General features: G+C 41.2%; 1 protein-coding gene across 5 annotated transcripts in view; it reads left to right on the top strand.

Moving 5' to 3' along the window:
* tnrc18 (trinucleotide repeat containing 18) overlaps positions 1–18767 on the top strand; it is a 101070-nt gene that overhangs the window by 65635 nt on the left and 16668 nt on the right. For all 5 annotated transcript variants that reach the window (XM_062964625.1, XM_062964626.1, XM_062964627.1 and 2 more), the window contains 6 exons: positions 1168–1446; positions 8763–9017; positions 12784–13232; positions 15616–15798; positions 17584–17725; positions 17870–17987. In XM_062964625.1, the coding sequence (XP_062820695.1) occupies positions 1168–1446; positions 8763–9017; positions 12784–13232; positions 15616–15798; positions 17584–17725; positions 17870–17987 (1426 nt within the window). The remainder of the gene's footprint in view (positions 1–1167; positions 1447–8762; positions 9018–12783; positions 13233–15615; positions 15799–17583; positions 17726–17869; positions 17988–18767) is intronic.

Here is an 18767-nt window from a genome sequence, read left to right on the forward strand (position 1 = left end):
CCTTTACTTCCCCTCCAGGCCGGTCCCCAACAGTACTGTATCTCACACATAATAATGGAGTCGGTAGGCCAGGATTCAGAGGTGTGTTTCTGAGAGCAAGGCTTTTTAAAAGAGTATGTATTTGCAACAATGTCAGGAAGGGGGAGAAATCTTTTTAAAATTCCCACCACTGACACCAATTGCGAAGATGTGGAGGAGTTTCTATTCATTAATTATATTTATATTATTGTTATATATTTTATATCCGCTGCCACCAGTTATTAAAGATGTTTTATTTAAAAGCTGCCACCAGAGGTAAAGATGTTTATAATGCGGCCACCAGATGTTAAGGGGATGATCAACTCTTGCCACCACTATTGGAAGATATAGCCACTGGCTACTTAGAGAGGAGAGTTTTAAAATTTTATTTTTCTTCTTTCTTGTTTGCTTTTGATGGTAATATAGATTTCAGAGACTGAGATGTTAAAAAGAACAATAACACGTTTATTCAGGCCCAAGCTTAATGGTTACAGTAACTTCTTTAGAGGCACTTAGATTAACAGTTGCAAAGCTATATTGAGATGTTTCAAACTTTAAAATACTACTTCCTCCTTTACTATTTTAACCTGCAGTCACCCTGTGAATTTCAATCACAGACTATCTGTTCCTTATCTGGAAACAGACTACCTTAAAATAAGCCACCAAACTTATTTTAAACTGACTCAAAATCAAACATTTGAGCCACCCTGATCCCTTCACTGAGGATTAGTCTTAACTGCACCTCCTTAGGGCACAGACTAATTTAAAATAAGTCACCAAACTTATTTTAAGCTGACTTAAAATCAAACATTTGAGCCTCCCTGATCCCTTCACTGAGGATCAGCCTTCTCTGTACCTCAGTAGGGCACAGACTAACGGCTGCTTTTTCAAACCTGCACTTCTCCCACCAAAATAACAGTTGGCTCCGCCCCCTTCTCCATGGCAACCACTCATGAGTGCAGAGTAACTGAAATACTGACCCTTTTAAAACACAGTTAAACATGGCATCTGTAAACTAAAAAAAAACAAACCATACTTGATTACTGTATTCTTTAGCATGTGTTCTTGGTGAGGCAGCTTGAGGTGCAACTCTGAGATTGGGAAACTGCAATGTCCTATATATACAAATAATAACTACGTTGACTGCAGATACAGACTCTGAGGACGATGACGAATCCCTGCAGGACGAGTGGTCTTCCCATTCCCCGGCCAGCTCCAGAACGAGACCCCCCGGGCTCTACGGTGTTGTGGCCCCAAAGAGCGGCCGGATCGCAGGCGGCCTCAAGGCGACCGCCAAGGGCCTCTCTGCCGCCAGAACTCTCAAATCTAAACTGGCGGCTGCCCGGAAGCAGCCCTTCTGTTTGCTGCCCAGAGAGGCCGAAGCTGGATATGCATTCAGTGATTCTTCGGAGGACTCGTTCGATCAAGGTTACTAGATTCTAACACAAAACCAAACCAAGCTCTTCCGTGTGCTGAGTGAGTGAGGGATGCGCGAGTGTGGGATGTGGGTGCGGATGGCGCGCGGTGGCCATCCATCCCAGACGGTGCCGACATCGGCCGCCTGGGATTCCTGCCTCTTGCTTTATCGATCATTATTTTCCATACACAAAATATGTTCTGCCAAATGTCACAACCTTAACCATTTTAAGACCAACCTGCTCTTTCAAGAGCTTTCGGACGAACTCAGGCCCTTCTACGCTGCCGTACGATCAAATCAGATAATCCACATTATCTGCTTTGAACTGAATTATATGAGTCCTCACTGCCATATAACCCAGTTCAAAGATAATCCTGATTTTAGATGGCAGTGTAGAAGGGGTCGTAGTCCTCGCCATGCCTCCCCGTTACGCATACTAAGGCATGCATTCCGAATATTATTTTTTTCCCCTTCATCTCTTGTTGCCATCACTGTTGTTATATGTGGCTTCTTCTGTTTTTTTTCCTTCCCCTTTTCCCATTATTATTAATTTTTTTTTGGTTTGGAAGGAAGTTTGTACATTGGACCTCTTTGTTGTGTGGGAGTGCCCCCTCGATGTTTGTACTGCAATTTGGTACCAAGCTTTTTATTAAAAATACCTAGCTTGTTTTTAACTAAACCGGTCTGCCTTGTCTCTCTTGCTGTGTCTCTCCGTAGGTGCCTCGCTTGCTGCTTCACTCCATCCCTCTGTCCCTCATTGCTCCTCCAGAATTCAGGGGAAACCTGACATTAACACAATTGCGAGGTCCTCTCTATTATTCAAATATCCCTGCCTTGCCGTTTTCTCTTTACCTTAGCCCTGAGCTATCAGAAAGAGCAGGTCTATAACTATCTAAGCTCCAAGCTAGTTTTTGAGGCGAAGTAGGTAGAACTTCCTCCAGTGGCAGAGAAATCCTGAGATATTATCTGCCCCAGTGCTAAGCTACTATTTTTAGAAAGAACAGGTCTTTCCCTATTTATGCTCAGCACTGGTTTTAAAGGCAGGTCAGTACTTCTCGGGCGCTTTGTTTTCCGGGAGGAAAATCAAATCTGCATGTTGATTTTCCCTTCCTTTTTCCAATTCAAATCGGCAGGGTAAACTGTGCATAATCTAATAAATACATATTTGGGTGGCTGCGAGTTTTCCGGGATGTCTGTCCACGTTCCGGAAGCATTCTCTCCTGACGTTTCGCCTACATCTATGGCAGGCATCCTCAGAGGTTGTGAGGTCTGTTGGAAACTAGGCACCACCATGAAAATGAACAAAATCTGGCTACCAGTATTAAGAAAACAACAACTGTAGCATCAGGACAGTAAATAAAGAAGAACATTCAGAAAACAGGGGAATTCCAGACATGAATCAATCAAGCCCAGCTAACACCTCCCAACCAAGGATTCCTCCAGGCAGGAAGCAGCCAGGCTTTGAAGCTGCAAGGGCATTCCATGCTAATCATGATGCTTTTTCTGATGTTATTGTCTTGTTGAAATGTCATAAATTTTATTGAGATATGTTTCAATCCATGTTTGGTTTTAATCTTTGTTGGATCGAGCTTGTCCCCATGTGAGCCGACCCGAGTCCCTTTGGGGAGATGGAGGCGGGATAGAAAAATAAAGTTAATATTATTGACACAAAAACATAGTATGACACAGCAAATAAGATAGATATGCTGGATTTCGTATCACAAAATCACAAGTCGAACACTTCCCAAGCATTTAGGACTGTGTGATGTATTATTATTTTATTATGACACAGCAAACAAGATAGATATGCTGGATTTCATATCACAAAATCACAAGTCGAACACTTCCCAAGCATTTAGGACTCTGTGATGTATTATTATTATTATAATTATTATTATTATTATCGTCATCAAGCGAGCCAATTGCAACATTCACACTTGCCTCAAACAGACAAGAGTTTCCACAGATAGATAAACCCCACTTGCCTAGTTTCCAACAGACCTCACAACCTCTGAGGATGCCTGCCATAGATGTGGGCAAAACGTCAGGAGAGAATGCTTCTGGAGCCCGGAAAACTCACAGATTCTGGCCATGAAAGCCTTTGACAACAAATACATATTTATTTGTGCTATCAGTATGGTAGCCCATTCTGTACTTTTGGATTTCCCCAATTTTTTCTAGTGTATTGTTTCCCTTTTTAGATGCCCCAGAGTTTTGCAATCACAGGTTTGCTCTTGACAACCAGGTACATAATTTACTTCTAAAATTTTTCTTTTTCTTTTGAAACCCCCTCCCCTTTCACAAAGAGGGTTTTCAATACATTTTGGGCATGATGTGTTCCAGAAAGGTGTGTTGTTGTGGGGAAGGGGAGGAATCGGGCGGGTGGGCGGGAGGAATATTTCAAAAAAAAAAATTGCCGTTTCTATCTATTTTATATCTTTCTCTATTTGATTTGGTTTTAAGGGATATTTGCGTAATAGCATTTTTCTGATGGCTTTCCCTGATTTACTAAAAACCATTAATAACCTCGGCTTTTCTAGCGTGCTCCCTTTCTCCTTGCAGCTGCTTGGCCAACCCCTTCACCCCCGATCCCTTTCCATGATGCTTTGAGTGTCTATCTCGGTCCTTTGTGTTTGCTCTCGCGGCTAAAGAAGCAAAGCGATTGGCTGGGAGCAGGGCAGACCCTGCTCAGCGAAAAGGTCCCTAAGCATGAACCCGAACCTTGTTATGTAGGTAGGCAAAAATACCTTTTTCTCTCTATCCTCTTTCAACCTCCGCAGATTTGCAGTCTCCACCCCGCTCCCCCTTGTTCAATTCGCAACACTGAAACTGTGGATTTTGTGATTCTGAGTTTCTCTTTTCTATGACCATCGATTTCGTTTACAACATGGAAAATTTGTTGCTAAAATGTTACGAAATTATAACCACATGGGCGAAATGTGTCGACTCGGTGCCTTCCGCTCCTAACTTCCGTGTGTTGACCTGCATTGCAAAACTGTCCCACTTGGATAGCACTTCGGTTGCCACAGCTTCTTTTTGAGGAATTCAGGGATGTGTAGTTTGGAGAGGCATTGCAAAACTATCCCACTTGCATAGCGCTTCAGTTGCCATTATTTGAGGAATTAAAGAATATGTAGTTTGGTGAGGTTTTGCAAAATTATCCCACTTGGATAGCACTTCAGTTGCCATGACTTGAGGAATTCAAGGATGTGTAGTTTGGTGAGACTTTGCAAAACTTTCCCACTAGAAAAGCACTTCAGTTGCCATGGCTCGAGGAATTCAAGGATGCGTAGTTTAGTGAGGCTTTGCAAAACTTTCCCACTTGGATAGTACTTCACTTGCCATGACTCGAGGAGTTCAAGGATGTGTAGTTTGGTGAGATTTTGCAAAATTATCCCACTTGGATAGCGTTTTAGTTGCCATGACTCAAGGAGTTCAAGGATGTGTAGTTTGGTGAGACTTTGCAAAACTTTTCCACTTGGATAGCACTTCAGTTGACATGACTGAAGGAATTCAAGGATGTGTAGTTTGGCGAGACTTTGCAAAATTATCCCACTTGGATAGTGTTTTAGTTGCCATGACTCGAGGAATTCAGGGATGTGTAGTTTGGCGAGACTTGGCAAAATTATCCCACTTGGATAGCGTTTTAGTTGCCATGACTCGAGGAATTCAATTATGTGTAGTTTGGTGAGGCTTTGCAAAACTTTCCCATTTGGAAAGCACTTTAATTGCCAGGACTCAAGGAGTTCAAGGATGTGTAGTTTGATGAGACTTTGCAAAATTATCCCACTTGGATAGCGCTCTAGTTGCCATGACTCGAGGAATTCAAGGATGTGTAGTTTGGTGAGGCTTTGCAAAACTTTCCCATTTGGATAGCACTTCAGTTGCCATGACTCAAGGAATTCAAGGATGTGTAGTTTGGTGAGACTTGGCAAAACTTTCCTACTTGGATAGAGCTTCAGTTCCCAGGACTCGAGGAATTCAAGGATGTGTAGTTTGGTGAGGCTTTGCCAAACTTTCCCACTTGGAAAGCACTTCAGTTGCCATGACTCGAGGAATTCAAGGAAGAGGAAGGCACTGGATCTGGCATAAGGCAGCCCTGTCGAGCCCCTCTGTGGTTACAATTTTGAAATTCCTGGACAGGGATTCATAATCATGTGCCTTTTGCACTGGAATTTGGACCGGCCCATTTCAGCCAGATGTGGAGGACCCAATAGCTGCTGAAAGTCTGCCTGCACTTAGCCAGCTTTGTATGCTGTCGGTTTGCTGCTTGGCAACATGATGAAAGTATGTTGTGTTTGCTATAATATATATAAACATTTATATATATATATATATTTAACTAGACAATATTAATCTTCAGTGTGCATTGCTCTCCCTTTCTCCCCGCATCCCCTTACCCATGCTTTTTTTCCAGTCATCTTGTTGCATTTATGTGGTGACTTAACAAATGTCTTGTCTGTTGTTTAACCAAAGCTATTGTTTCCTTTGCTTTTTTGCTGCTCGTCGAGGGGTGGGGACCGAGTGCCTTGGAAAGTTTTGGTACTGAATTGGCAAGAAATATCGGCATCAACAGGGGGCAACTTGTACCACACACAATTCCATGCAAGCTTGGTTATATTTACAAATGTTTTCCCCCCATGAAATATTGATGTCTGGCATTTATTTATTTACACTAGTTCCTTTCTGTCCCCATGGTTTTCGGGTAAGAGAAGGGGTGGATTTGATCCACAGAGAAAGAGCTTTGGTTTCAAATACTTTATGGCTTCGGTAATGAAAAACTGTTTATATTGTTCTTGTTGTTGTTAATATTTTTTAAAGGATCAATAACAACCAAAAGTGCCAATCTTTCCCATTACCCAGTACTGAAAACACATCTCCCAACCATAATTAATTCAAGTACCGTATATACTCAAGTATAAGCCGACCCGAATATAAGCCGAGGCACCTAATTTTACCACAAAAAAACTGGGAAAAGATTGACTCCAGTATAAGCCGAGGGTGATAAATTTCAGAAATAAAAATAGATACAGTAGAGTCTCACTTATCCAACATAAACGGGCCGGCAGAATGTTGGATAAGCGAATATGTTGGATAATAAGGAGAGATTAAGGAAAAGCCTATTGAACATCAAATTAAGTTATGATTTTACAAATGAAGCACCAAAACATCATGTAAGACAACAAATTTGGCAGAAAAAGTAGTTCAATACGCAGTAATGCTATGTTGTAATTACTGTATTTACAAATTTAGCACCAAAATATCATGATATATTGAAAACATTGACTACAAAAATGCGTTGGATAATCCAGAACGTTGGATAAGCGAGTGTTGGATAAGTGAGACTCTACTGTACCAATAAAATGACATTAATTGAGGCATCGGTAGGTTAAATGTTTTTGAATATTTACATAAAGCTCAAATTTAAGATAAGACTGTCCAATTCTGATCAAATCATGATTCTCATCTTCTTCAATGTAAATGTGCTTATGTGTCCTTTTAATAATAATAGAGTAAAATAATACATGTAATAACGGAGTACAATAATAAATGTAATAATAATAATAAGATCAGAGCGAAATAAATGTATTATTATTAATAATAAAATAGAGTAAAATCAATGTGATAGCAGCAACAATAATAGAGTAAAATAATAAATGTAATAATACCAATAATAATAGAGAAAAATAATAAATGTACCATATATTCTCGAGTATAAGCTGACCCAAATATAAGCCAACCAGGACCCTCACCCGAGTATAAGCCGAAGGGGGCTTTTTCAGTCCTAAAAAAAGGACTGAAAAACTAGGCTTATACTCGAGTATATACAGTAAATGAATTAACCATGTGGACATTGGGTAGCTGTGAGTTTCCAGGCTGCCTGGCCATGTTCCAGAATTATAGAATTCCAATATGCCGATGATAACGTAGCCTGTGCCCATTCAGAAGAAGACCTACAAGCCACTCTAAACCCCTTTTGCAGAAGCATACGAGAAGCTCAGCTTCTAATTGAACATCAAGAAAACCAAACTAGTCTTCCAGCAGTCACCGGGCAGAACCGGGAGGTGTTAGCTGGCCCTGATTGTTTCCTGTCTGGAATCCCCCTATTTTCTGAGTGTTGTTCTTTATTTACTGTCCTGATTTTAAAGGTTTTTTTTTTAAATACTGGGAGCCAGATTTTATTCGTTTTCAAAACAGACAAGAGTTTTTTCTCCCACCCTGGACATTATTCCAACTCCAGGGTCAGTTAACACCTCCCAACAAAGGATTCCCCCAGTCAGAAAACACATATTTCTGATGGTCTTAGTTTGGTCCAGATCCATCATTGTTTGAGTCCACGGTGCTCTCTGGATGTAGGTGAACTACAACTCCCAAACTCAAGGTCAATGCCCAAAAAACCCTTCCGGTATTTTCTGTTGGTCGTGGGAGTTCTGTGTGCCAACTCCCGCAGCAGCCAAGAAAGGATATTCACATGTTTTAGGGAAACTCATGCGTGCCCATGTTTATTTATTTATGTATTTACAGTATTTATATTCCACCCTTCTCAGGGCGGATTGCAATGCACATATACAGTAGAGTCTCACTTATCCAACACTCGCTTATCCAACGTTGTGGATTGTCCAATGCATTTTTGTAGTCAATGTTTTCAATACATTGTGATATTTTGGTGCTAAATTCGTAAATAAAGTAATTACTACATAGCATTACTGCATATAGAACTATTTTTTCTGTCAAATTTGTTGTATAACATGATGTTTTGGTGCTTAATTTGTAAAATCATAACCTAATTTGATGTTTAATAGGCTTTTCCTTAATTCCTCCTTATTATCCAACATATTCACTTATCCAACGTTCTGCCGGCCCGTTTATGTTGGATAAGTGAGACTCTACTGTACACATGGCAAACATTCAATGCCATTAGACGTATAACATACATAGACAGACACAGAGGCAATTTAACATCTTCCATCTTCCGGCTTCATGGGGGTATGTTCAATTCTGGCCACAGGGGGAGCTGCTGCTTCACCATCCACTTGTGACACCGAGTCCTTGATGGAGTATTTCCTCATTCTTCCGCATATTGCTGGAAGTTTTTTTTTATGGTGTTGTAAATTCGTTAAATTAGCCTCCCCGCATAAAGCGGTACCTAAATTTCCTACTCAACAGATACAACTGTCTTTCGGGCTGCATAGGTCAACAGCAAGCTAGACTATTAGGATGTCAGCTTTTGTGTCGGCTGGAAACTTGCATGACTTCTAACTCTGCTCAGGCTTGAGTGAACTTTGATTCCGATCCGTAACCGCTTTGTGTCTTGTGTATATGACAGATTCTAGCTCCGAAGATGAAGACGAAGAAGAGGAGGAGGAGGAGGAGGAGGAGGAAGAGAAGGAAGTGGCAAGCTATGGGATGGGCAGCAGCGACAGGCTTTCTCCTCCCGCTTTGGACGAGAGCGGCTTGGGTCTGCTGGCGAGATTTGCAGCCAGCGCCATGCCGAGTCCCATCATCCCGCCTTCCCTTTCCATTATCCAGCTCGAAGCCAAGCAGAAAGCAAAGAAGAAGGAGGAGAGGCAGAGCTTGATGGGTACGTTCTTTGGACGCTGTTCTGGGCTTGGGTGGTTTCGCACAAGCCAACAAAACCAATTTTTTTTTGTCATCATCAGAAATGAGAGTAGCACGCTTGAAATCCATTTTGTATGCTGATTTTAAACATGTATTTATTTTATTTTTCCATTTTTTTAAAAGTATGAGAAATCGTAATCGTTACAGCGGATTACTGTAAAATCTGCACATTTCGCATCACACCCTGTTTCCCCGAAAATAAGACATCCCCAAAAAATAAGACCTAGCTGAGGTTTTGCTGAATTGCTAAATATAAGGCCTCCCCCGAAAGTAAGACCTAGCAAAGTTTTTGTTTGGAAGCATGCCAGGCACCCGCCAAACAAAACACCAGAACTTGCAGGATCGGTAAATGCACATAACAGTTGTACATGGAAATAATGGTAATAATATATTAATGTTATATGATTTATATTTATACAGTAGTAACAAGAAATTATTGACAGGAGTCATAGTTTGTCTGGTTTGGTTATGTTGGTTTGTGATGACAACTACTGTACAGTATAGAATAAATGTTGATTTTTTTTTTTGTTCAACAATAAATGTGAATTCTTCTTCATGGAAAAAATAAGACATCCCCTAAAAATAAGACCTAGCATATCTTTGGGAGCAAAAAATAATATAAGACACTGTCTTATTTTCGGGGAAACACGGTATTTGTGTAAACACAAGTCAACAAGATATAATTTTAGGTCATTCCTATAGAGTTTTTTAAAAAATATATTTTTTATTAAGAGAGAAAGTTTTTTTCTACATAAAAAGTAGGAGAACATATAAAAGAATAAAGAAAGGTAAGAAATAAAAAGAAAAAAGAGAGGAAAAAAAATACAAATAAAAGGTAACTATTCATGACTTCCATTCTTCTTCCGTCCGTTTTAGTTTCTTTAACTTATTTATCTCTCCCAATAAAAGATTGGAGAGTATTAAAATAATTTCTTTCCCTTTCAAATCTTTATTTTCTCTTAATATATTCTTCAAGAGGTGACCAATCTGTTATTTTTAATCCTCTACCAACATTTTCTTTTAATAAAAATGTTAATTTATCCATGTCTTTTATTTGCTATAGAGTTTTTTTTAAGCCCCTGATGGTGCAGTGGGTTAAGCCGCTGAGCTGCTGAACTTGCTGACCGAAAGGTTGGCGGTTCAAATCCAGGGAGTGGGGTGAGCTCCTGCTGTTAGCCCCAGCTTCTGCCAACCTAGCAGTTCAAAAATATTTAAATGTGAGTAGATCAATAGGTACTGCTCCGGCAGGAAGATAACGGTGCTCCCTGCAGTCATGTAGCCATTGACATGACTTCATGGGGCAGTACCTATTGATCTACTCACATTTCCATATAGCCCCGAAAAGTCACAGCAACCCAGTGATCCCAGCCATGACAAAACATTGAATTTAAAGTGGCTTGCAATACATTTCAAAACCCAAAAATACATTTCAAAACTCGAAAACATTTTACTAGTAATTCTATTGTAATGCAACTTGCGGACCAAAAGGTCCCAGGTGCAAATCCCGGGAGCGGAGTGAGCACCCGCTGTTAGCTCCAGCTTCTGCCAACCTAGCAGAAACATGCCAATGTGAGTAGATCAATAGGTACTGCTCTGGCGGGAAGGTAACGGCACTCCATGCAGTCATGCCAGCCACATGATCCTGGAGGTGTCTATGGACAACACCGGCTCTTCAGCTTAGAAATGGAGATGAGCTCCAACCCCTAGAGTTGGTCATGACTGGACTTAACATCAGGGGAAAAACTTTACCTTTTATATACTTGAGTATAAGCCTGCCTGAATATAAGCCCACCAGGACTCTCACTCGAGTATAAGCCGAGGAGGTTTTTTTTTTTCAGTCTTAAAAAAGGGCTGAAAAACTAGGCTTATACTCGAGTATATACAGTAATTCTATTGTAATGCAAATATTTACAATATTAAAAGTAAACGATGGAAACCCTTAAAACCTATTACAAACCTAGCTAAAACTAAAGCACCCCTTGATTTGGTCTTAATATATATTTTTGAAAAGTTCTTCAAACAATCTAAAATCGACACACAATACAATCAGTCCTCCACGTTCTCTGGAATGAAGGGTGCAAAGCGTGATGAAACCACGAAGAAGAAAAACTTCTTCACCTCTCAAGGAGTGTGTCTTGGTGTGCTATGGGCAGAAAGGGGATCCTGCAAAAAATGAAGAGGCTGGAGTTGGGACCCTTTTTGTCTCGCTCTGCCTCCCTTTATGTCTCTCCACCACCATCACCACCCTGCGCTCGATGAATAATTGAAACCTCACTTCTCAATTCCCGGGCGTGCCGGTGGCTGCCAAAGCGCCCCCAGGGCAACATCTTTCCAAGTCAGGCAGGGCTGTAAAAGGCTCCCTTTATAAACCCCGCTATTAATATGTATTAAATGATAATGGGATTTATGGGGAGCTTCGGAATGGAAAATGATGTCTTTCCATGGGAGGCTCGCCTATTTTTAGCTTATCTTGCCTACCTGCTCCATCAGGTCTCTCGCAGGTCCCTGTCTCCCAACATTAATTTAATTGCACTAAAATCTTGCCTTGTGTGGCTTGCCGGAGGGAGTTTCCTGGCGCCCAATTGCCAGGACTTTCACACACCTGTTCCGAGTTTTCAGAGTTTAGAAAAGGCAGTAAAGATTTTCCTAATACCGTATATACTTGAGTATAAGCCGACCCGAATATAAGCCGAGGCACCTAATTTTATCACAAAAAACTGGGAAAACATGGACTCCAGTATAAGTCGAGAGTACAGTAGAGTTTTACTTATCCAACATAAACCTTCGCTTATCCAACGCATTTTTGTAGTCAATGTTTTCAATACATCATGATATTTTTGTGCTAAATTCGTAAATACAGTAATTACTATGTAGCATTACTGCATATTGAACTACTTTTTCTGCCAAATGTGTTGTATAACATGATGTTTTGGTGCTTAATTTGTAAAATCATAACCTAATTTGATGTTTAATAGGCTTCTCCTTAATCTCTCCTTATTATCCAAGATATTTACTTATCCAACATTCTGGATTATCCAACGCATTTTGTAGTCAATGTTTTCAATACATCATGATATTTTGGTGCGAAATTCGTGAATACAGTAATTACTACGTAGCATTACTGCATATTGAATTACAGTAGAGTCTCACTTATCCAACATAAACGGGCCGGCAGAACGTTGGATAAGCGAATATGTTGGATAATAAGGAGAGATTCAGAAAAAGCCTATTAAACATCAAAATAGGTTATGATTTTTCAAATTAAGCACCAAAACATCATGTTATACAACAAATTTGACAGAAAAAGTAGTTTATTACACATTAATGCTATGTAGTAATTGCTGTATTTACGCATTTAGCACCAAAATATCACAATGCATTGAAAACATTGAGTACAAAAATGCGTTGGATAATCCAGAACGTTTGATAAGCGAGTGTTGGATAAGTGAGACTCTACTCTACTTTTTATGCCAAATTTGTTGTCTAACATGATGTTTTGGTGCTTAATTTGTAAGATCATAACCTAATTTGATGTTTAATAGGCTTCTCCTTAATCTCTCCTTATTATCCAAGATATTCGCTTATCCAACGTTCTGCCGGCCTGTTTATGTTGGATAAGTGAGACCCTACTGTATTATTATTATTATTAAACCACAGAGTAGATGGTATAATCCAGTTCAAGAAGACATCTTTTGATTCCTTTGTTTTCCTCTTTGTTCTGCATTTAGGAACAGAGTTTGAGTACACGGACTCGGAGAGCGAGGTGAAGATCAGGAAGAAATCTCCCTCCGGGTTGCTCCGTGGAAAGAAGGGCCTTCTGGACCAAAGTGCTGCCACGGCGGTCCAGTCCGTCATCACCATGGATCCGGCTCCGGGTGGAAGCACGGACAAGGCCAAGTCGGTCCCCGAAAAGAGCCGGAAGCTGAAGAAGCTCAAGTCCCCCAAGGACCTGCCCTTCGAGTTTGGCCTGGAAGTGAGTGACGACGATCTCTGGACCCGGCGGAGGAGCGAGCGGATCTTCCTTCACGATGCCACCATGTCCTCGCCCGTCTTGTCCCCGGCCACGGCCAACGGCTCCAACTCCGTTTCCAAAACGGGCCGCTGCGTGAAGAGCACCTCCTCCATGAGCCCCAAGAAAGAGGGGAGCAAAGGGAAGGAGCGGAAAGAACTCAGCAAGGTAATAATAATAATAATAATAATAATAATAATAATAATAATAATAAGTTCTGGAACACAACATACCAGACATGACAGTTGTGGAAAAGAACAAGGTTTGGATCATTGATGTTGCCATCCCAGGTGACAGTCGCATTGACGAAAAACAACAGGAAAAACTCAGCCGCTATCAGGACCTCAAGACTGAACTTCAAAGACTCTGGCAGAAACCAGTTCAGGTGGTCCCAGTGGTGATGGGCACACTGGGTGTCGTGCCAAAAGATCTCAGCCGGCATTTGGAAACAATAGGCATTGACAAAATTACGATCTGCCAACTGCAAAAGGCCACCCGACTGGGATCTGCACGCATCATCCGAAAATACATCACACAGTCCTAGACACTTGGGAAGTGTTCGACTTGTGGTTTTGTGAAACGAAACCCAGCATATCTATCTTGTTTGCTGTGTCATACAACATCGTTGTGTCAATAATAATAATAATAATCCAGCATATCTATCTTGTTTGCTGTGTCATAATAAAATAATAATAATAATAATAATAATAATAATAATAATAATAATAATAATAATAATAATCACACAGTCCTAGACACTTGGGAAGTGTTCGACTTGTGATTTTGTGATACGAAATCCAGCATATCTATCTTGTTTGCTGTGTCATACAACGTCGTTGTGTCAATAATAATAATAATAATAATTTTATTTTTATACCACTCCTCCATCTCCCCTGGGGGACTCGAGGCGGCTTATATGGGGCCAATGCCCAGGAAAATACAATAAGAAACATTTTTTTTTGATTTTTTAAAATTTCTTTTTGATACATCGTAACAATTAACTATTTTTGCCATACATACTTATTTCAGTATACATTGTTCCAAAGGTGGTACATTTCTAAGGACTGTTTAAAATGTCATGTAAGAAATAGTTACCTTTGGAATACAATAACAAACATAAAACAACATCAAACAACAACAACAACTCTTTATTGATTAGTCAGTTTTGACCATATCAAAACATGTAAAACATACAAAACGTACACCCTTACCCATACATACAGTAAAATCATGTAAAACAGTAAAACCATGTAAAAACAAGGCATCCTGGCCTACTAGCCTACTAACCCACTCCTTGGTAGTTGTGCAAGTACAGAATAAAAAGATTAAAATTAAGATTAATTATTCCCTTAAGGTAAGGTTTAAGCGGGGACAAGGGTAAGTAAAACTAGTGGCTTGTCCATAGTAAAATTTTAAATTTGGATTTTGTTATTGGCATTAATATCACAGCTGTCCACTTCCATCTTCTCGCGGATGGCCAGCGCTTTTTGTGTGAAAAGGGTCAGTTTTAAAATAGAGTTTTTATCTGAACCCTGTAGAAGGATGTGACATCAAATAACAGAAACCACGTGCAAATAAATATTAAAAATTAACATAAAAGTAAAATAACAAACATTGCTAAAACACAAGTTATAACACAGCACTAGAATCATAAAAGGTCTCCCGCTGGCGAAGTGTGTTAAAGCGCTGAGCTGCTGAACTTGCAGACTGAAAGATCCCAGGTTCAAATCCCGGGAGCGGAGTGAGCGCCCACTGTTAGCTCCAGCTCCTGCCAACCTAGCAGTTTGAAAACATGCTAATGTGAGTAGATCAATAGGTACCGCTCCAGCGGGAAGTCGTGCCAGTGGCAGTCATGCCAGTGGCCACATGACCTTGGAGGTGTCTATGGACAATGCCGGCTCTTTGGCTTAGAAATGGAGATGAGCACCAACCTCCAGAGTCAGACATGACCGGACTTAATGTTATGGGAAACCTTTACTTTTACCTTTTTATCATCTCCCCTGGAGGACTCGAGCTGGCTTACATGGGGCCAATGCCCAGACAAATACAATAACAAACATAAAACAACACCGAATAACAGAAACCATGTGCAAATAAAAAATAAAAATAACAAACATTAGTAAAACACAAGTTATAACACAGCACTAGAATCATAAAAGGTCCCCCGGTGGCTCAGTGTGTTAAAGCGCTGAGCTGCTGAACTTGCAGACAGAAAGGTCCCAGGTTCAAATCCCGGGACAATGTCTATGGACAATGCCGGCTCTTCGGCTTAGAAATGGAGATGAGCACCAACCCACAGAGTTGGACGTGACTGGACGTAACCTTTACCTTTACCTTTAGAATCATAAAAATGAACTGGAATGAACCATGTGAACCATGAGTTACCAGGCATGGCAGTGGGGATCGTTTGGATTGCCAGTGACACTTGCCCAACTTCTTATTTCCCATTCATTCCACTTGCCGATTTTGTCTGTCTATCTACTTTCCTTCCTCCTAACAATCTTACAAGAATTACTGACCAAATGTTTGCCTGTTTTCTCTGTCTGTGCAGAAGAAGAAGAACAAAGAAGGTCCGTTCTGCTCTTCTTCGTCCTCGTCCTCCTCGTCCTCTTCCTCGCTCTCCCCGCCGGGCATGGCCAGCTCTCCGCCAGACCTCCGCACCAGCTTGGCCAGCTCCCTGGGCTCTGGCAAGAAGAGCAAAGGCAAGGCCAAGACTAAAGAGGTGAAGAAAGAGGTAAGCGCTCAGGACACAGAACGCAACCAGTTGGTTGTGTCTCATGGTCAGATGGGGCCGGGCTGTGGCGCAGGCTGTTCAGCAGCTGCAATAAATCACTCTGACCATGAGGTCATGAGTTCGAGGCCAGCCCGTGGCGGGGTGAGCACCCGTCAATTAAAAATAAAAAATAGCCCCTGCTCGTTGCTGACCTAGCAACCCGAAAGATAGTTGCATCTATCAAGTAGGAAATAAGGTACCACTTATAAAAAAAAAGTGGGGAGGCAAGTTTAACTAATTTACGACCTGGAATGAGGAAGTGCCGTCAGTGTGGATGATGAAGCAGCTGCTCCCCCCTGTGGCCAGAATCGAACATCCCCTCAGGAGAAGGTTAAATTGCCTCTGCATCTGTCTGTCTCTGTTTGATGTGTTTATGGGCATTGAATGTTTGCCCTATGTGTGTATAATGTGATCCGCCCTGAGTCCCCTTCGGGGTGAGAAAGAAGGGCGGAATAGAAATACGGTAAATAAATGTCTTCATGGAGCAACTGAATCAAACCGATAGCATCTATTTATGGCTCCGTGACCTCCATTCTCAAGAAATGGATGCCACATGCTTAGCCTCACCAGAAACTTCACGAGAACAGGCCTTTAGTGTTTGTGTCTCTCTAAGGACTTCATCGCATTGAGGCAGGAGAGTGTTTGGCAGAGTAGAGCTAAGTCATACTCAGATGATTTCCCTACCTTCATCACCCTGTTAAATCTATCTGTGTTACTCAGTTGGAGCTACGGTATTTAAAGTAAGGTCCAACTGCATTCATTTCACAGTGTAGATGCACCCAGAGAAGGGCATGGACCTTGGAAAACTATAACTCCAAGAACTGCGCAGCATTGAGACATGGTATAATAATAACAAAAACAACAACAACAATAATAACGACGACAACAACAACAACACTATTTAAAATGGGTCATGACTGCATTTATTCTGCAGTGCAGATGCACCCAGAGAAGGGTATGCATCTTGGGAAACTATAACTCCCAGAACTGCACAGCATTGAGACATGGTATAATCATAACAACAACAACAACAACAACAACATTTAAAATGGGTCATGACTGCATTTATTCTCCAGTGCAGATGCACCCAGAGAAGGGTATGCATCTTGGGAAACTATAACTCCCAGGACCACATAGTATGGAACTATAGTATTTAAGGTGGGGTTCAAGAGTATTCATTCTATAGTGTAAATGCATCCAGAGAAGGGTATGGACTTGCCTAGTTTCCAACAGACCTCACAACCTCTGAGGATGCCTGCCATAGATGTGGGCGAAACGTCAGGAGAGAATGCTTTTGGAACATGGCCAGATAGTCTGGAAAACTCACAGCGACCCAAGAGGAGCTATGTTTGAAATACAGTCAGTCCTGTGTACCCATGGGTTCTCCATCCGTGAAGTCAACCAATTATGACTTGAAAATATTGGAGGGGAATTCCAACAAGGCGAATATTTATTCCGCCACGTGCTAAATGCTAGGCTAATATTTAAGGCAGACCACGCTGTAGGCTTCTATCAGTTCACAGATCCTTAAGATTTCTCTGCCGCTCGTTTCAGTTGTTCATTATTTTCTATAAGGAACACTGTTTTACTAAACTACTACATATAACGGGACTTGAACATGGATTTTGGAACCAAACCCCAGCAGGTACCGGGATGTGCCGTATGATACTTACAGCCAAGAAAGTGGGCTTCGGTGGAGATGTTTTTGGCGAATAAATTTATGTTTATTTCCTCCCTGCTTCCCAGAACCGAGGGAAAGGAGGTGCCGTCAGCAAGCTCATGCAGAGCATGGCCGCGGAGGAGGATTTTGAGCCAAACCAAGACAGTAGTTTCTCCGAGGATGAAAATATGCCACTGAATGTGCTTCTGGAGCGGCCGCTGACTCCAGGTGAGAGACGAGCAGATTGCCTGAAAAAGGGTTGAAAAACCGGGCTTATACTCAAGTATATACGGTATATGCCCATATAGCCTGGCCCATTTTATCCTCCCCTGAAAGTGTTGCTAATACTTGATGTTCTTTGCAATTCCCCAGCCCCCCGGTCTTGCATTATCGACAAAGACGAGTTGAAGGACGGCCTTCGAGTCTTGATCCCCATGGACGACAAGCTGCTTTACGCCGGCCACGTGAAGACCGTCCACTCTCCGGACATGTAAGTTAAAGGGACATGCAGGGAGGGGAGGACAGAGAGTCGAATGGATATATCCAGAGCTCCAATGTACATCAAATGCTTTTTTTGCATAGTCACAGAAGCCCCACTTTGCTTTGTATCATTATATATGCATTAGATGGGGTTCCTTATATTTTCATGGCCCAGTTCAGCAGATTGTGTGAAAAAAGAAGCCCTTTGCTGCCCTGTTTCCCCTAAAATAAGACTTCCCCTGAAAATAAGACCTAGTAGAGGTTTTGCTGAATTGCTAAATATAAGGCCTCCCCCGAAAGTAAGACCTAGCAAAGTTTTTGTTTGGAAGCATGCCCACCGAACAGAACACCAGAGCATACAGGATCGGTAAATGTACGTACCATAGAGTGTTGTACATGGTAGTAACAAGAAATTCTTGATAGGATTCACAGTTTGTCTGGTTATGCTGTTTGTGATTACAATTACTGCACAGCATATAATAAATGTTCATTTTTTGTTCAATAATAAATGTGAATTTTTCTTCATGGAAAAATAAGACATCCCCTGAAAATAAGACCTAGTGCATCTTTGGGAGCAAAAATTAATTTAAGACACTGTCTTATTTTCGGGGAAACACGGTAGTGACATTGTAGATCTAGGTCTTAATTTTTTTAATGAGACAGTTGACTTTATAGCGCTTGATGTAGATCAGTGGTTCCCAAACTTATTTGGCCTACCAACTCCTTTCCAGAAAAAAAACCTATTTATTTATTTACTACATTTATATCCCGCCCTTCTCACCCCGAAGGG

Source organism: Anolis carolinensis, unplaced genomic scaffold, assembly GCF_035594765.1.
Source record: "Anolis carolinensis isolate JA03-04 unplaced genomic scaffold, rAnoCar3.1.pri scaffold_13, whole genome shotgun sequence".
In the NCBI taxonomy this organism is placed as follows: Eukaryota; Metazoa; Chordata; class Lepidosauria; order Squamata; family Dactyloidae; genus Anolis; species Anolis carolinensis.